Below are 19,069 nucleotides of genomic sequence, written 5' to 3' on the forward strand. Positions count from 1 at the left end.
TCACACAACATGGCAGCTTGCAGACGAATTTTTAGCGTCTCAAGTCACATTTTGTCAAAACTTCGGAACCAGTCAATTAATATACCATGGCAGTCGCGTACAATGGTAACTGGAAGTTGCATTGACCGTAAGTGTTCCTGTTAAAGTAACAATTTTTATTGAATAATGAGCCAAACAGCACATACACAAGTGAAGGGCATTTACTTTATTCACTCTCTTGTTGGAGGACAAAATTACATGTTGTGGGTATGAACTCGTGACATATTGTAAAAAGCACGAGTTGTGATACAAATGTTGAAATTCACACTGTAAGTTTTTCTCTAACTTACACGGTAATCTTGAACTTTAGCGTGTTAAATTCATAGCTCATAATTCAGAGGCATTTAACTTTTTTAAGTCTCCAAATTTGTAGAACCTGCACTTGTAATCATAACAAGTCAAGTCATTTTAGATCCCTTTGAAGTTACGGAATGAACTCCGATGAACTGTGCGAATGCATTTCATTTACATGGGTCAAAGAAGGAATTATCCGTGTGAGCAAACAAGGGAGACAACTCTTTCGTGTAAATGATGTCCCTTGGTTGACAACGTACGCCATTTTCCGTGCATTTTTGTCGATTGAACAACCAAATTAATTAATTATGCTTAAGTTTGGAGCTCAATCTGTCAATTAATTTCACAACAAATGTTCGGGTGCGTATCGCTAGCGCTACGTGTCATTTGTGCTACGTGTCATTTGTCCTACGTGTCATTTGTGCTACGTGCCGCTATTGCTACGTTGATTAGTGCTACAAATAATTTGTCTATGAGTCATTATCATTCGTTCATTATCACTACGTGTCAACAGCACTACATCTTTTAGCGCTACGTGTCATTATCGCTACGTGTCGATACCACTACTCACTGACGACTCTCTCTTTCTCATGTTTTCTCTCGCTCTCACTCCTTCTGGTTTGTGTGTGTATATGTATTTCTGTGTATGTGTGTGTGTCTTTTTCAGTGTGTGTGTGTGTGTGTGTGTGTGTGTGTGTGTGTGACGTATTCTCTATCTTTCTCTCTTGCTCACTCGCTCGCTCACTCACTCTGTCTATCTCTCCCTCTCTCTCTCTCCCCCTCTCTCTCTCTCTCTCTTTCTCTCTCCCTCTCTCTCTTTCTCTCTCAATCGCTCTTTCTCTGTACCTCTTTAAATTCACTCTCTCCTTGTCTCTCCCGCTCTCTCCCCCCCCCCCCCCCCCCCCCCCCCTCTCTCTCTCTCTCTCTCCATCTGTCTTTCTGTCTTCTCTCGCTATTTCTTTCTCGCTCGCTCTTTCCCCCTCCCCCTCTCTCCCTCGCTCTCTCTCTCTCTCGCATTATACCGTATATGCATACACGGATGTATTTCTGTACAATACCGTGTGTACGTATGCGTTTGTGCGTGTGTGTGTGCATGTGTGTGTGTTTGAGAGAGAGAGAGAGAGAGAGAGAGAGAGAGAGAGAGAGAGAGAGAGAGAGAGAGCTCAGAATGGTTTATTATACAAAGGCCACAGACTCATATACAAACCACGGGGGACGGGGGAAGAACAAAATAAAAATATAAAAAAACACCAACACCAACCATGAAATAAATATGTGGTGAAAAAGAGAGAGAGAGAGAGAGAGAGAGAGAGAGAGAGAGAGAGAGAGAGAGAGAGATTTTGTTTGTTTGTTTGCTTAACGCCCAGCCGACCACGAAGGGCCATATCAGGGTGGTGCTGCTTTGACATATAACGTGCACCACACACAAGACAGAAGTCGCAGCACAGGCTTCATGTCTCACCCAGTCACATTATTCTGCCACCGGACCAACCAGTCCTAGCACTAACCCCATAATGCCAGACGCCAGGCGGAGCAGCCACTAGATTGCCAATTTTAAAGTCTTAGGTATGACCCGGCCGGGGTTCAAACCCACGTCCTCCCGATCACGGGGCGCCGGACGCCTTACCACTAGGCCAACCGTGTCGGTTTGAGAGAGAGAGAGAGAGAGAGAGAGAGAGACATACACACAGACAGAGACAAACAGACATACAGATCCGACAAACAGCCAGGCAGGCAATATATATATACACACCGTGGCTCACACGCACACACAAAGGGAAGTGCCTGCCATTTGAACATGTGGTAGTGCTATCGACACGTAGCACTATCGACACGTAGCGCTACAGTACATTGGTTTTTCAAAAATAGTGATATCGACACGTAGTTCTATTGAGACGTAGTGATAATGGCATGTGTGCATTGTGACAATAGCACTACGTGCCGATAGCACTACTGTTTTTGGCAATTTGTGTCGATAGCACTACAGAAAATAGCGCAAACGATACGTAGCACAAATGACACGTAGCGCTAGCGGGACGCACCGCAAATGTTCTTTGGCTTGCTTACATGGACTTGTATCAAAAATAAGTCAAGAATGTCACTGGATTCTGAGCTATGAATTTAACACGCTAAAGTTCAAGATTACCAACTTACACTTTAAGGCTGTGCACATCTCTGTCTCTCTTATTTTGTAATGGCAGGCTTTCAGGAAGATTTAATTCCTTTTCTTCCTATCCAGGTTTCCCAATTGCTTCGTTTCCAGATTTATGTGGAGCACGTGATGCGCACAAAAAATATTGGCGGTCTAGAAGTGTCGTCTGCGCAATGATCGCGGCGGCTTTCTTGACCGCCAAGGACGACCACGCACGTTGTGAGACGTCATTCGTTAGACCTCAATCCCTGTGTTTGTGATGTGTGTGTGTGTTTGTGTGTGTGCACACACGTCCCCTTCGATCTCTCTGTCTATATAGTTGCTCTCAGGCTTAACAACGACACATGAGTTGTCTAGCAAATCCCCTTGTGAAGCATAAGTTAAGTTAAGATTAACTCTTAAGGGTTAACATGTTTTATATTACAGCCGCCCTGGGGTTAACAGACGAACAGAAACAAATTCAGCAGCTTGCAGCAGACTTTGCTTGCAATGAGATGTTCCCTCACATGGCGGAATGGGATCAAAAGGTAAAAAGTTTAGTCTGTGATATTGAAAAAACGATTCTTAGCATGCTAAATATAAATATGATTGACCTACACCAACTTTGCAATGAGATGGGACGCTTAAAAAGCCGCAAGGCTTTATATGGAAATCTTTTTCCAGTCACTACATTTACTTTTAGTTTTACTACTGTGACTTCTGTGCCTGTTAATTTTCACCTGTATCATAGTATAGGAGGAGGAAGGGGTCTGATAGCTCTTGTTACAATTTCGAATCTGGGCCGAGACACACAGTGGTGAACTTTATGTGATAACTCGACAGAGATGGTATCCATGTCTGAGCCCCCTCCATGGTTCAAAAAGAAGCTTGGCCTTTCTGCCAGAATTGAGTGCAGGTGGCTGATTTTGGAATAAACTGAATCAACATTTTAGACAATAAAAAACCAAATATTTCAAATAAGCCTGATTTAAGATAGCTTGCCAAAGACATGCCTTTTTCAGTTATGTAAACCTGTTCTAAAGTGGTCAGTTTTGCATTATCTGAACACCTCAAACATATTTATATCAAACTGCTTGAACAGAATTCATAATATTGACTTATAGTTTTAATCAAATGTAAGCGTATTTTAAAGAGTATCCTAAGCGCCTTGAGCCAATTGATGGGACTTACACTTTAGAAAAGTTATTTATTATTAGATTATTAGTATTATCTTTAGTCGTCTGAATAATTAGAATTTCCCATTTCCCTTGCTTTGTGTTTATCCTTTCTGACCCTAGGCACAGTCTCCATAACTTTTTTTTGCAGGAAATCTTCCCTGTGGACACCATGCGCGAGGCGGCCAAGCTAGGGTTTGGTGCGGTCTACTGTAGCGAGAAGTACGGGGGCACGGGTCTGACACGCTTGGACGCTTCCATCATCTTTGAGGCGCTGTCTCACGGGTGCTGCAGCACTACAGCCTACATCAGCATTCACAAGTAAGGCTTGTTACTGATATTTTGTGTGACATGTCTGCCTAAGTATCTTGGTCACATTGATTTTTCTGAGGCATCATTGACCCTCAGCACTGACACAAGTCATGAAAGAACGGCCAAAATTGGTCGCTCAAGCAGTCTCTATACACATACACCAATTCATGACATGGTGTTTTCTGGTTTGTCCTTGCAGTATGTGTGCCTGGATGGTGGACGAGTTCGGCACAGAGGAGCTGAAACAGCGCTGGATCCCCTGCCTGGCTGCCATGGACAAGTTTGCCTCCTACTGTCTCACAGAGCCAGGTCAGTACACACACACACACACACACACACATGCGCATGCATGCTTACACTCACACACACACACACACATGCGCATGCATGCTCACACACACACAAACACACACACACACGCACACACATGCACACACACACACACACACACACACCTACACACACACACACACACCTACACACACACACACACACACACACGCACACACACAGAAACAAACCTACACTCACACACACACACACACACACACACACACACACACATGCATGATAACAGCATGCACTGATCCTGAAAACTGAGTGATGCTGCTTTAATTGTGGGTAGAAAATGGTCAGACATAAAAATGTCAACTCATAAGAAATTCAACAATGCACGAGAGTTGTATGTATGTCACAGACACAAAAGAAAAGAAGACACAGGAGAAGGAACTGATAGTGTTTTGTTTTTTATGTCTTTTTCCAGGTTCTGGCAGCGATGCAGCATCCCTAGTGACCTCGGCCAAGAAAGATGGAAGTGACTATGTTCTTAATGGAGCAAAGGTGATATTATTGGGATTTGCTGAAGGATGATCTGTGGTTCACTTAGATTTGACAATTAAATTACATATTCCTACTCCGAATCACATGTAGCATTGACACAATCGGAGATGCTAGGTTCTGAAAAGGCTAACCGTCTAAGGGAAGCAACCCCAACCACAAAAAGTGTAAACGTAGCCTTGGTAATGACCATACACCCGGGGAGTTACCTCCCATCGTGCATGCCATGTCACTACTGCTACTGAACACGTGGTTCATATCATTCGACCTTACAGCTTTCGAGGGAGCAGGTTGTTGTTTTTTGGGCTCCCCTGTGGCTGCGCTGTTTGGTGTTGTTTTGACACCCACCGGCCACGTTACCGTCTATCTTGCCTCCTGCTTCGTAGTTGGTGAGCTCTTTCCATTTTGGTCATTATTTTGACAGGAAATTTGTTGTAGTTGCTGATTTTCGTCCGTGTTTGGACCTGTGATATTTCAGTGACTACTGTTGGCCGCCATTTTTGTTGTCAGCATGAGTTGACAGATTTTGTGGCTAGGCCGATGTATTTTGGAGGTAAACGTAATTTTACCTTCTTACTTGCTTGCTGCTTTGTTAGTTGGTAAGCTTGTTCCTTCTTGTCTTTAGTTTGACAGGAATTTATCTATAGTTGCTGTCTTTTTGTCCGTTTGGACTCCTAAATGCGTTTCAGTAACTTATCTTGTGGCCGCCACTTTCGATTGCTCAGCTTTCCTGACAGCTTATTTATGTGGCTAGGCCTATGTTATGGTGAGGTTCTCCTTACTTTACCTGCGTTTTTGCCTTCTGCTTTGTTAGTTGGTAAGCCATTTCATATTTCGTCATTACTTTGACAGGAATTTTTGTTATTGCTTAATTTTCGTCCGTTTTGGACTTCTAAATTTTGCCAGTAACTTATCGCTTGGCCGCCATTTTGTGTATCAGCGTTGCTGACAGTGGTTTACTTGGCTAGGCTTTAGCAGGTATCTACCAGTCCGTAGGACTGGTCGTGGTTTCGGATTTAACATGTTTGTTATGTTTTGTTCGTTACTCTTTCTGCCTCGAACAAACACTTTGTGGGGCAGTCATATACTGTTGTACGTCCTGTTTCTTCTCCTCGCCTTCTCTGCCGTTAGCAGATCAGGTGTTGCAGGTCTGCGTTATCTTTGTGAAGAAATTTTCGCGTTCCAAGCCTGCGTCTTCCGTTGGTCCCGCTGTCTGTGGGCGACGTCACCTTGTTGGCTTCTTTGACGCTTCCGGCCGAGACGTTGTCTAGGGCGGATGTTTTGCTTCTTCGTCTTCTACCGCTGTGGTGGGCGATTCAAGTAAGTCGAGCTGGTCCACAGGCCCTCGTGAGGCCGTCGGACAGTCCCTGCTGGGACACAGCTCTTTTCGGCGGGTTCACGACCCGCAAACCCCTGTTCGGTCGCACCCTGGCTTCACTGAAGACCATTGTGTTGCTGAGCAATGGCGGCAGTTGGTTCCGGCTACTTCTCCGACGTACGCACCCGCTGGGGTCGTTTCCGGAGTTGTCTAGCCGTTTCCGACTGCTGCGCTTCCGGCACTCGCCGGAAGCATAGGTCCCCCGATGTACGCACCCGCTGTGGTCGTTTCCGGGGTTGACCAGGTCCCCCGATGTGCGCACCCGCTGTGGTCGTTTCCGGGGTTGACCGGACGTTGCCCCCCGGGCATTCGTCCTCTGTTCAGTCGCACCCTGGTTTCCTCGAAGACCATTGTGTGGCGGAGCAGTGGCGGTAGCCGTTTCCGGCGCTGCGCTTCCGGCACTCGCTGGAAGCATAGGTCCTCTGACGTACGCACCCGCTGTGGTCGTTTCCGGGGTTGACCGGACGTTGCCCCCCGGGCATTCGTCCTCTGTTCAGTCACACCCTGGCTTCCTCGAAGACCATTGTGTGGCGGAGCAATGGCGGTAGCCGTTTCTGGCGCTGCGCTTCCGGCACTCGCTGGAAGCATAGGTCCTCTGACGTACGCACCCGCTGTGGTCGTTTCTGGGGTTGACCGGACGTTGCCTTTAGGGCATTCGGGCTTCCGGCCTCCGTCCTCGCATTCGGCGCTTCCGCTTTTCGCGGTCTCGTCTGGTGCTTTCCGGCTCCGCCCGGATTTACTGCTCCTTTCGCTTCCACTTCCTCCCGGATGTCGGTAGCTGAGGAGCAACGCCAGCCCTTCGGGCAGGTGGTGTCTCAGCTCTGGCCGCGATGTAGTCAGCGTTTCAACCTTCGGTTGTCGCGTCGACTGCCGTTCCGGTTCCTGCAGCTGCAGACTTGCCGTCTTTTCTCTCTTAGCCTGATCGAGGCATGAGTTAGGACGACGTCGGGGGGGACGGATTTCCGGTTTTCCGGTTATGCCGTTTCACCGGCCTTCCACCAGTAAGTCTGTCGTCAGCGATTCCACACGTGCTGGTTATTGGGAAAAAGGCTTAACGCTGTCCTCTAAGCTGCGGCAGAGGTCACGTCGAAGGTTTTCCCGGGCGGGGCTTCGGCCTCCTACACTTCCTGTCTGGAAGCATAGGTTCTCCATCACAAGCGCACGTAGTGGCTTGTCTGGGGTTGACCGAGGACTGGCCTACGGGCGTTCGGGTTCCGGCCCCAGTCCTCTTCTGTTCTGTCTCACTCTTGTTCCGTCGTGGGCATTTGTGTTTCACCAGTGTGGCAGCCGTTGTCGGCGTGGTGTTTCCGGTTTTACTGGAAGCATAAGTCCTCCATTTCAAGTACACGTTGCGGTTTTGACTGGAGTTGACAGAGGACTGGCCTACGGGCGTTTGGGCTTCCGGCCTCAGTCTACTCTATGCATCTTTCGCTTCCGTTTTTCGCGGTTTTGTCTGCTGCATTTCCGGCTCTGTTCGGATACACTTCTCCTCTCCCTGACACTCCTTCGGAGGTCGGTGGGTGAGGAACAGCGGCTGGCCTACGGGCATTTAGGCTTTTAGCCTCAGCCGGGGCAGTCTTCACTTTACCTGTTGGGTGTTGCGTTTACTGCCTAGTCAGTTCGGGTGGCCCTGGACGTTTCCCCTATTCACGACCGTCAGTAGGGGGATAAGTCAGGTCTTTTTCCGGTTGGATGGTTTTCCGGTTTCCGGTCATCTCATTCATCAGTTTACCACCAGCAACTGTGACTTCGGTTTACGTTCGTAGCTGAGCTATTCTGGTTCTCAGTCTTTAGTCAGCAATCGAACACGTTCTGGATTTCCGTCGCAGCTCAAGCTTCGGCTCAGGATTTCCCTTGGGTGCATCGACATTGGTGGCTTCCTTGTTGTCGATGTCGGACTTCCGTTCCGTGAAGATAGGATGTTTTTCTACTTCCGGTTCCTTAGTCACCTTTTGTAGGTACCACGGTTTGCAGGTTTTGGCTAGGCCATCTCCTCCCGAAGGTGGTATCTCTAGTGTTTTGGTTCTGCCGCGGTTTCTACTATGGTTCAGTTCCGGAACATGCTCAGCCTTGGCTGGCTTCGGCTACACGGGCTTCACCTTTTGTTCCTTCTTGCTTATTCAGCCTTTGGAACTTGCCTCCTTTCTCTACTCTGTTGGCCAGCCCTTGCTAGGGTGAGCATGGAGCAGATGAGGCTGCCCTTCCTTCTCTACGCTCGTACGGCGGGTGTCGGAGGGACTCGTTTCTTTCGCATTCTCAGTTCCCTGAACAGTCAAAGAGAGTCGCTTAAACTTGGCCTGCAGTAGAGATTCAGTCGAGTAGAGATCACCAGGTCTCTGACTGCTTTACAAAGGTTGAAGGAAGGTAGGGCTAGCATACTCAGAAACATGCTTAGCAGAAGCATGCTCATTCCTCTGGTTAAGCTAAGCTGGCAGCCAATAGGCAGCCTTGGCCGGGCAACAGCCATTCCACGTTGCGGCGATGGTGGTTGTTGCCTTCCCGTTTCTTGTGGCTTGTGGGGTTCTCTGGCTTCAGGTTACCCCTGTTTCGCCACAAACGTTCGGACTTTGGTCCTTGTTGTCTTTCATCGAGTCGGACTCTGTCTTTCTCTAGTGATCAGACGCGTTCTGGTGTTTCGTCCAAACTTAAGGTTCACTTGAGTTGGCCTCGGAAGTTACATTCAGGTTTTCCTGAGGGGGCATTGTCTTGGACAATGGATGTTTGAGGAGTAGTTCTTTGTGGCTTTCCTCCCCTCTCTCAGGTTTTGGCTACTCTTCTCCTTCGGGCAGAGGTTTAGTTAAGGTTCGGTTCCTGTGACTTCAGTCTTGGGCCTTTCCTCTCTTCTTCCTCATCTTAGTATGAGGCGAGTCCGGATGACGTCTGTCGGGTCGGGTTTCCTTACAGTCGCCCGGCTACAAAAGGCAACTTTGTCTAGGACGGTTGTCCGTTTTTCTCCGCGTTGGACTCTGTCTTCAGACAGGGACAGACGCGCTCTGGGTTTCTGGCCAAACTCAGGTAGGCTCTTGATTTGGCTAAGGAAGTTAACTGCCTGTTTTTTCCCTGAGAACTCTGGTTTCGGGAGTCTTATGGCTGGCTGGCTTCACGGTTTACGTTTACCAGTCTTGGTTTTCTGCTTTCGGTTTTTGATTCACTCTCGATTACCTTCAAGCAGACTGTTTTGGGAACATTCTGGCTTTTAGCCATTTTGTTTATGGTTGCCAGTCACATCGGTTTTTGACCACTGTGGGTCCTCACTTCCGGTAGCTTACGCACAGTCGTAAGTGGCTGCTGTCGGGTGCTACCTCTCTCCCTGCGTTCGCAGGGACTGGTAGGGGATAACTGGCGACCTTCTATTTGTGAGTTTTCTCTTCGAGGTGGACTCTGGTACTTAGTGCTTGGATGTCTCTCTCTCGCTCTTTCGTGGGGATTGGTCACTCTTATTTTGAGCTGACTTCTTTCTCACAAGCCTTTTGGGCTTTACTACATCCCAAGGTTTGCAGACTTTGGCATGGTTGTCTTAAGGTCACCGCGGGGGTTCGTCCTTCTCAGTTGAGGGGACAACCTTACGCACGGATCTTCTCAGGACATTAGCATTTCCTTCCAAAAAAGGGGGGGGGGGAAGCTTGTCTTTCCCTTGGCTCGCCAGGGTTATTAATCCAAGGCTTGGGTCTATTCCGGTGCTGTTTTTTACGGCTAGGAGATTGGAAGAAGTGCTGAGCACAGCTCTCTGGATCTCTGAGGTTGTCTCTTTCGCTTTGCCTGAGATACTTCTCGGCTGTCAATCAGGACTTTCCTTGGTTCCCTCACTGCCTGTTGGCAGTGGGCCAGCCCTGGCAAAGGCTTTTGAGTGGGTTAGATTTTCTTTCCCACTGGGACCGCCCTGATTCTTTGGCAGCGGTCCAGGTTTTTGGCAAGGTTTTTTGAGTGAGTTAGATTTTTCTTTCCCACCGCCTTGTTTTTGTAATCTGCTACATGTGATTCGGAGTAGGAATATGTAATTTAATCGAAAATTTTATTGTAAATTTTCATTTAATAAATATACCTACCCGAATCACATAGTATATTCCCTCCCGCCAACCCCGCTTTTGATTTGGAGAATTTATTCTTTAGGTCGAATGATATGAACCACGTGTTCAGTAGCAGTAGTGACATGGCATGCACGATGGGAGGTAACTCCCCGGGTGTATGGTCATTACCAAGGCTACGTTTACACTTTTTGTGGTTGGGGTTGCTTCCCTTAGACGGTTAGCCTTTTCAGAACCTAGCATCTCCGATTGTGTCAATGCTACATGTGATTCGGGTAGGTATATTTATTAAATGAAAATTTACAATAAAATTTTCGATTATTTTGTGCTAGCTTTCAGTCGTTTGAGCCTAATTGTCATCATCTTGGCATTCTCAAAAGGTTTTCATTTTCATGTAAATTTTTGTTTGACAGTTTTCATGTACCTTTTGAATTGATGACACTATTTCGCTTTCTTCCCTTTTTTTTAAAAATTACTTTTTATTTGATATTTCATGTTACTACAAAGAACTGTGTTATTGTTGTGTTAGAGTAGTTCACAAATTCCCCCTTTTAAGACCCCCCAATTTAAGACTTCCTCCTGTTCTAGAACCTTCTTTATCAGATGTTCTTTAGCTATTAAGTACATTTACCTCCATTTAAGACTCCCTTACCCCCCGCGGGTTAGGGGGAAGAATTTACCCGATGCTCCCCAGCATGTCGTAAGAGGCGACTAACGGATTCTGTTTCTCCTTTTACCCGTGTTAAGTGTTTCTTGTATAGAATATAGTCAATGTTTGTAAAGATTTTAGTCAAGCAGTATGTAAGAAATGTTAAGTCCTTTGTACTGGAAACTTGCATTCTCCCAGTAAGGTCATATATTGTACTACGTTGCAAGCCCCTGGAGCAATTTTTTGATTAGTGCTTTTGTGAACAAGAAACAATTAACAAGTGGCTCTATTCCATCTCCCCCCCTTTCCCTGTCGCGATATAACCTTGAACGGTTGAAAAATGACGTTAAACACCAAATAAAGAAAGAAAGAAAGACTCCCTTCATTTAAAGACCTGGTTTTCTTACATTTTTAAAGATTGTTGAAGGGAGGTTCCACTGTATAACATACTTGTGTTGTCCATGCAGGCATTCATCAGCGGTGCGGGGGAGACAGACGTGTACCTGGTGATGTGTCGGACGGGAGGGGCGGGGCCAAAGGGCATTTCCTGCGTCATGGTGGAAAAAGACACACCTGGTCTCAGCTTTGGCAAGAAGGAGAAAAAGGTCAGACGTTTGACGTCTTTTGATCTGAGTTAATCCAATAAAATGTGCTAATCAGTACAAATATGCAAGGGAGACTGAAATACATGTATGTTTTCGTGAACATTTTATTTGTTTTTGACTCACATGCGAAGCAAAAGTGAGTCTATGTACTCACCCGAGTCGTCCGTCCGTCCGTCCGTCCGTCCGTCCCGGCGTCCGTCCGTCCGGAAAACTTTAACGTTGGATATTTCTTGGACACTATTAAGTCTATCAACACCTGATGTGGCCTGATGGTGTATGGTTACAAGATCTCAAAAAACATGTGCGGCAACTTGACCTCACTTCAAGTTCAAGGTCACAGGGGCCGTAATTGTTGTCTTAAAAACGACCATTTTTCACATTTTCGCATTTTTTTCTGAAGTTATCGAGAATGGCAACCTTAGCTATGTATGCTATACAGGGCAATGTAAGCCCTATCTTTGGACACCAGTTTGGTTGACCTTGCTTCAAGGTCAAGGTCGCAAGGGTCCTTTAAAGTTGGATTGTATACATATTTTGAAGTGACCTTGACCCTGAACTATGGAAGATAACTGTTTCAAACTTTAAAATTATGTGGGGCACATGTTATGCTTTCATCATGAGACACATTTGGTCACATATGATCAAGGTCAAGGTCACTTTGACCCTTATGAAATGTGACCAAAATAAGGTAGTGAACCACTGAAAGTGACCATATCTCATGGTAGAAAGAGCCAATAAGCACCATTGTACTTCCTATGTCTTGAATTAACAGCTTTGTGTTGCATGACCTTGGATGACCTTGACCTTGGGTCAAGGTCACATGTATTTTGGTAGGAAAAATGTGTAAAGCAGTTCTTAGTGTATGATGTCATTGCTAGGTTTAGCTATTTGACCTTGGTCATGTAAAGGCCAAGGTCAAGCATGTGAGTTGTATGGGCTTTGCCCTTCTTGTTATTAATTTTCAGTTGACTTTGTGAGAACATTTTTAGCACAGGTAGCAATTTATTTCTGTGCAGAGTGTTAAATATGAGAGAGAGAAGGTAAGGGTTTTAATTTTATTTCATAGGGTAGTAAAGTAAGCGTACATTGTGCTTTTTACATCCAGCCATGTTCGGAAGTTGTGCATAGGCATGTGTGTGTGCTTTTGTATATGAAACTCTGTGTGTGTGTGCGCGCGTGTATGGGTGTGTGCGTGCAGTTGTGCTGTGTGTGTGCAAGTGTGTGCTACTTGTGTGTGTGTACATGTGTGCGTGCGTGTGTGTGTGTGATTATATACTGGTAACGTTTATACCTTGGTGGGTAATGGCTATTTCCACATGTCACTTAACTTTTGATGACTTGTTCAGGTGGGCTGGAACTCGCACCCGTGTCGCATCGTGTCGTTTGACGACTGTCGTGTGCCGCAGTCTAACCTCTTGGGGTCAGAGGGTCAGGGGTTCAACATCGCCATGAGGGGACTCAATGGAGGCAGAGTGAATGTTGGTAAGTTTCATAGCTTTGAACATCTCTTTCGTATGTGTAAGTGTGACGCAGTAGTCCCCCTTTATCCCAGTTATTGTACTGCAGAGTTGTCTGTCTGTCTTGAACACTGAGCTATTTATAGCTCAAACGTTCAAGGGCTGCGTGTGAGACACATGTTGATTTTTTAGATTTTTTCTTGATAAGTTCTGACTGTAGTTGCCTCTTGGTATGTTCTTGTTAACTGTTCCGTTTACATGGCAGATTTTTATAAGGTGTTAATTTAGCCAAACTCACACCTGTTTGAACTGGCTTGATTTGCCTCCTAATTCAAATATTTTGTACACATGGTTAGACTTACATCCTCATGTTCACTTTGTTTCTCTGTCCGTCTTGCAATTGTACCTCCCCTTTAAACATACCACTGTCTCAACCCCTTTAAACATATCACTGTCTCAACCCCTTTAAACATATCACTGTCTCAACCCCTTTAAACATATCACTGTCTCAACCCCTTTAAACATATCACTGTCTCAACCCCTTTAAACATATCACTGTCTCAACCCCTTTAAACATAATAATAATAATAATGGTGATTTCTATAGCGCTTTCGAACACACAAAGCGCTTTACAAAAGCAATAACAACATCATTACCAGAATGACGCCATTGACGGAATAGAACACAATCATAAACACTTTACAACAAAAACCAAAAACAAAACATAAATGTTACAAAAATCCAGAGGCTCTTACAGGAACGAACTCTCAGTATACACAACAATTATAACACACACACACACACACACACACACACACACACACACACACACACACATGTCCACACACACACACACACACACACACACACACACACACACACAGTAAACATTGTTCATCCGAAAGTGCACATTCACAGGGTCGCGACAACTACATCTTCATAGAATGCTTCTCTGAAGAGGTGAGTCTTGAGATTTGCTTTGAAAGAAGGCAGAGATGGACTGAGACGTAGAGACAAAGGGGGTTTGTTCCAGATATGATCAGCTGCGACTGAAAGACAGCGGCCACCATGATCGTCCCTCTGATACTTAGGAGCTTTGACAAATTTATTTTGGGAGGCAGAGCGGACAACCCTTTCAGGATTGTTTTTCTGCACGAGATCGGACAGGTACTGTGGAGCCGTGCCCGCGGCAATTTGATAGAATATGCAGCAGATCTTGTATTTAATTCTTTGTTCGACTGGAAGCCAATGTAGCTGTTTGAGTAGAGGCGTGACGCTTTGTTTCATAGGTGTTCGAAACACGAGTCTAGCGGCAGCGTTCTGGACTAGTTGCAGGGGCTTGGTGACAGATTTGGGACATTCAGCGAGCAGTGAATTACAGTAGTCTAATCTAGAGAGTATGCCGGAACAGACTAGTCTTTTGGTTGCGTCTTCGGTACGGTACTGTCGAATGGAACCTATACGCCGGATCTCCATTCGCGCTGCTTTACATGTTTGGACTACATGCTGTTTCATGCTAAGATCTTTGTCAAAAAAGACTCCGAGATCACGGGATGTATCCGAGAACTTGATGTCAATATTGTTCAAAGAGATGGCCTGTGGGAGTTCTGAAATAGACTTAGCATGGGTAGGGGTGGAGTATGAAAAACGCATGGCTTCAGTTTTGTCGTCATTTAGTTTGAGTTTGTTCTCTTCCATCCATGCCCCGACATCTCTCACACACTCCTGTAGCGATAGAACCAAATCTGGGTACTTGTCATGTGATGCGGAATGATTGATCTGCGTATCATCTGCGAAGATTTCGTGTAGCACACAATGATTCTCTATGAGAGTTGTCAGCGGTGCTGTGTACATAATGAACAGCACCGGGCCTAACACAGAACCTTGAGGAACACCAAACACAAGAGAGGTTTCAGCAGATTGTTGGCCATCGATCAGAACAAACTGTTTCCTGTCTGAGAGATAATTTTGAATCCAAGAGAGAGCCATCTCGCTAATGCCAAAGTAGTGCTCTAGACGATAAAAGAGAATGTCATGGTCTATCGTATCAAAAGCCGCAGACAGATCTAAAAGCAAGAGGACGGATGTTTTGTCCTGGTCTAGAGCGGTCAGAAGGTCATTCAAAATACGAAGAAGAGCCGTTTCCGTGCTGTGCCGTGGTCGATAGGCTGACTGGTGGGCACTAAGAAGGTTGTGGGATGAGAGATGTGAGGCAAGCTGTCTCAACCCCTTTAAACATATCACTGTCTCAACCCCTTTAAACATATCACTGTCTCAACCCCTTTAAACATATCACTGTCTCAACCCCTTTAAACATATATATCACTGTCTCAACCCCTTTAAACATATCACTGTCTCAACCCCTTTAAACATATCACTGTCTCAACCCCTTTAAACATATCACTGTCTCAAAACAAAAATACAATCCCTTGTTTGTTTTATTTTTTGTTTTATAGGTTTTGGGTTTTGTTGCTATTGTTTTGCTTTGTACTTAGACATTGATAAGTTGCAGTTTCATTTCTTGAACATTTGCAAATTGCTGATTATATGTGGTTGTTGTCATTGATTTTATTATTGACTCTCTTGAGTGATCACTAAATTAAAAGGGAGGGAGTCTTGTATTGGGGAGGAGGGGGGGGGGGGTTAAAAAATGAGGGAGTCTTCTGTCAGGGGATCTTAAAAGGGGGGTTTCAGTGTGATGGAATGTGACGCAGGGGAGTCATATAAGCATTATCTGATCTTGTTGTGTTAAATCTTGTACATGTACTGTGCTTGGTTCGCTCTCAGCTAGCTGCTCACTGGGTGCGGCACAGGCCAGCATTGAACAGGCCAGGGATCATCTCAAAGTGAGGAAACAGTTTGGGTCACTGCTGGCAGACTTCCAGGTGAGTTCTCAGTACAGTGGAACCACACTATTATTAGACCTTCAAACCTCTGAGAAAATTAAGGGGGGGGGGGGGGGGGTTGTTAATTGAGATTTGTACGTGAGTTGCTGTGGGTAATGCTGGTCTGGCTGAGTGAAAGTTAATGTAAGAACAGATATTCCAACAATTCATTTAAGCTCAACCAGAATCAAAGACACATGAGTGAGTGTATTTATCAAATTGAAGCCCAATAGAAAAGGTAAATCGCAAACCGAATAAAATAATGAAACTTAATGTCAACATGATGTTTTTATCTCTGTGCCAACAGTACCTTCAGTTTCGGCTGGCAGAGATGTCGACGAAAGTGGTGACGTCGCGGTTGCTAGTGCGGAAAGCTGCACAGGCGCTGCAGGAAAATTCCCCAGACGCTGTTGCCCTCTGCTCCATGGCCAAGCTTTTTGTCACAGAAGAGTGTTTCCAGGTGAGTGTGTGCATAGCTGCCAACCCTCCCTAGAAAACCGGGAAATTCCCGATTTTATGTCTAGTCCCGGATTTTCCCGAATAGTGCAAAAGTTTCCCGATTAAATTTTTTTCGAGTATAGTTATATAATGACTGGAGTGTATTTTCAAGCGCCTGTACTCGGCGTAGTTTCACTTCTGAACTCTCGTTCAGCGCGAGGCTTCGTCACACAAACACTGTGATCAAAATCGAAACTAAACGAGAATAGGCAAGATTTGTGGCTAGCACATGCGCTTCAGTCGAATGTGGATGAGAAGCAGAAGAAGAAGCAGCAGCAGACGACCACAAAATGAAGAAAACAACGGTCCAGCGGCCGAAAGTTCTTGTAAAATTTCAAAAGAGTTACAAACAAGAGTATGACTTCATCTCCGAATCGACAAGACGCGGCATACATTTCGCGTTTTGCACCAAGTGCCGCGAAGATATCAGCATCGGACATGGAGGCCGGGGGGATATTGAAGCTCGTTCAAGAACAGCAAAACATGAACGGAACCGGGGGACAGCCGTCGAGAAGACGAGAAAGATTTCCCAACTGTTCGCTTCAGACGTCGATGTTCGAACTATGAACGCTGATCCGTGCCAGTTATGCTGTTGTGAACTGTGATGGCAACAGCAATCTCCTTCATACCCCTGGAAGGTGTAGTGTGTTGTGACTTTTGGATTGTGAAATAAACTCAAGGAAGTAACTAACATGAACTATGATTTTGGTGCTGTTGTGAACTGTGATAGCAAAAGATATCTTCCCCCACACAATTGGAAGATGTGAGTGTCAAGAAGTATGAAATACTGTAGAAGGAAGCTTGACGTGCATTGGTAAGTCACTACATCTACTCTCTCTCCAGCTCATTCTTCCTTTTTTGTGACAAAATTTGCTGCCAGAAACTGGCAATTATAATCCTCAGAATGCACCAGATTGCACCATTTTGCATCCTTTTTTTCAAAAAATTTCCGGACCCCCCTAGCATTCTAGGCGCTTCGCGCCATCGGCTCGGCTCTTTGCGCCGAGACGCTCATTCCTCCCTATTTTTATCTGGGAAAAGTTGGCAGCTATGGTGTGTGAGAGCCAGTGCAGGTAGATGTACTTAATCCGATTACCCCCCAATGCACTCTGTCAATTTTAAACTTGAAAGTTTGTAGCAAAGTAATTACTGCGAGTTTTTCAAAATTATGAATGCTCACAAAACGCAGGAAGCTAGTAAAACTGGAAACAAATAATATTATGTGTCATAGTCAGTATTGTGTACAGCGGATGTTTCAGGGATCTGCATATGGGAACTTGAGCGGGCGGTATTGGATGCTCTAGGAGGGATGGGAGGGGGGGGGGGAGGGGGGGGGGGAGGGGAGGTAAGAAAGAGGGAGCTGCAGCCGAGTCTTTCTCACAGATGACCTACAATGAACAAACATTGGTGAGACAACTGGGAGGTGTGAGAAACAAAGGGAAGTAAGCATTCTAAATGCGTATGACATGTGCAGCAAGAGTAAGGGATAGTTATGAGGAACCAAGCTCCTGGCACCTGTGTAACCGATCACCTGTGTAACCGATCACCTGTGTAACCGATCACCTGTGTAACCGATCACCTGTGTAACCGATCACCTGTGTAACCGAGTGCAATCACCTTTGGAGGCAAACCCAGTCAAGCAGGGTTGAGAATTTCAGAGCTAATTTCTTAGCCATACAAAAACTGTTATGGGTTTGCAAACGTTCCCAAGAACATACAAGGGGACAGCAGCAGCCAGACCCCATCACAAATAGAACTCTGCAATTCATAGGTGTCAGCTATGTAGAAGAAACATCGAGCTATTAATAGCTCGCGCTCTTCAACAGCCGACAGTGCAGAGCCTGCTGTGAAGGGTGAGGCAGTAGTCTCCCTGTCACCCCTGCAAGAATGATTATACATTGATAGGCTTCCATTTGACACTCGGAGGTTGTTGCGGTCGATGGAGGCCCGGCCAACGTCTCATTGAAGACCGACTGAGCAAAGCGGCTATCCAAGGGACCGACCAAACGTGGTCATTATGAAACGGAGAATCACATAGAAAAAAGCTTGTCAGGGATTGTTTTGGTGGGCGTTGTGGGCAGGTGGCTGTTGTCCAGAGGTAGCCGCAATGGCAGGTTGGACTGTATTTTATCTGTCACAGATGCAACAACACTGCTGGGGTGTTTGGCCCATGTTAGGCCTTTTGAGGGACTGCGCAACATGAGTTGTTTGCCCGGTAGCTCAGTTGGTAGAGCACTGGACTGGTGATCCTAGGGTCACAGGTTCCAATCTGGGCCAGGACGGACACGGGTCAACTTTATGTGCAGAGACTCAGAAACGGTATCCATGTTCCACCCCTGTGTCACCACTTTGGCACGAAAAAGACCTCGATTATTCTGCTGATTACACCAAAACACGCACACACTAGAGTAGCGTGACTCAGTTGCTGCAAGCTAGCTTTCCACTGGGAAGAAGCGACCCGAATTTCCCAGCAAAGAGACAATAAAGTTATGAAAATGAAAATGAAAAAAAAATATATACATCTATTTTGCAGGTGTGTAACGACGCCATGCAGATGTTTGGGGGCTACGGTTACCTGAAGGACTACCCGGTACAGCAGTACGTGAGAGACACCCGCGTGCACTGTATACTAGAAGGTCAGTAGCATTATTGAAAATTAAATATTTCAAGGAACATTTGCTGTACTGTAATTTAGAAACACCTGCAATGATTTGTTTGAAAATGCTCAGTAAATATGCTCCTTTTTAAAGGCTAAAGGGGTATATTTACAGAGGTTATGAACAG

At 45.7% G+C, this 19,069-nt stretch overlaps 1 protein-coding gene across 1 annotated transcript in view; it reads left to right on the top strand.

Moving 5' to 3' along the window:
* Positions 1-19,069, top strand: part of LOC138961859 (isobutyryl-CoA dehydrogenase, mitochondrial-like) — a 23,606-nt gene continuing 4,537 nt past the window's right edge. Inside the window, exons 1-10 of the mRNA XM_070333535.1 lie at positions 1-127; positions 2,912-3,012; positions 3,791-3,960; positions 4,151-4,260; positions 4,715-4,791; positions 11,308-11,445; positions 12,792-12,927; positions 15,690-15,787; positions 16,095-16,247; positions 18,819-18,921. Coding sequence (XP_070189636.1) covers positions 10-127; positions 2,912-3,012; positions 3,791-3,960; positions 4,151-4,260; positions 4,715-4,791; positions 11,308-11,445; positions 12,792-12,927; positions 15,690-15,787; positions 16,095-16,247; positions 18,819-18,921 — 1,204 coding nt within the window. The 5' untranslated portion in view covers positions 1-9. The remainder of the gene's footprint in view (positions 128-2,911; positions 3,013-3,790; positions 3,961-4,150; positions 4,261-4,714; positions 4,792-11,307; positions 11,446-12,791; positions 12,928-15,689; positions 15,788-16,094; positions 16,248-18,818; positions 18,922-19,069) is intronic.

Source organism: Littorina saxatilis, linkage group LG3 (genome assembly GCF_037325665.1).
Source record: "Littorina saxatilis isolate snail1 linkage group LG3, US_GU_Lsax_2.0, whole genome shotgun sequence".
NCBI lineage: Eukaryota > Metazoa > Mollusca > Gastropoda > Littorinimorpha > Littorinidae > Littorina > Littorina saxatilis.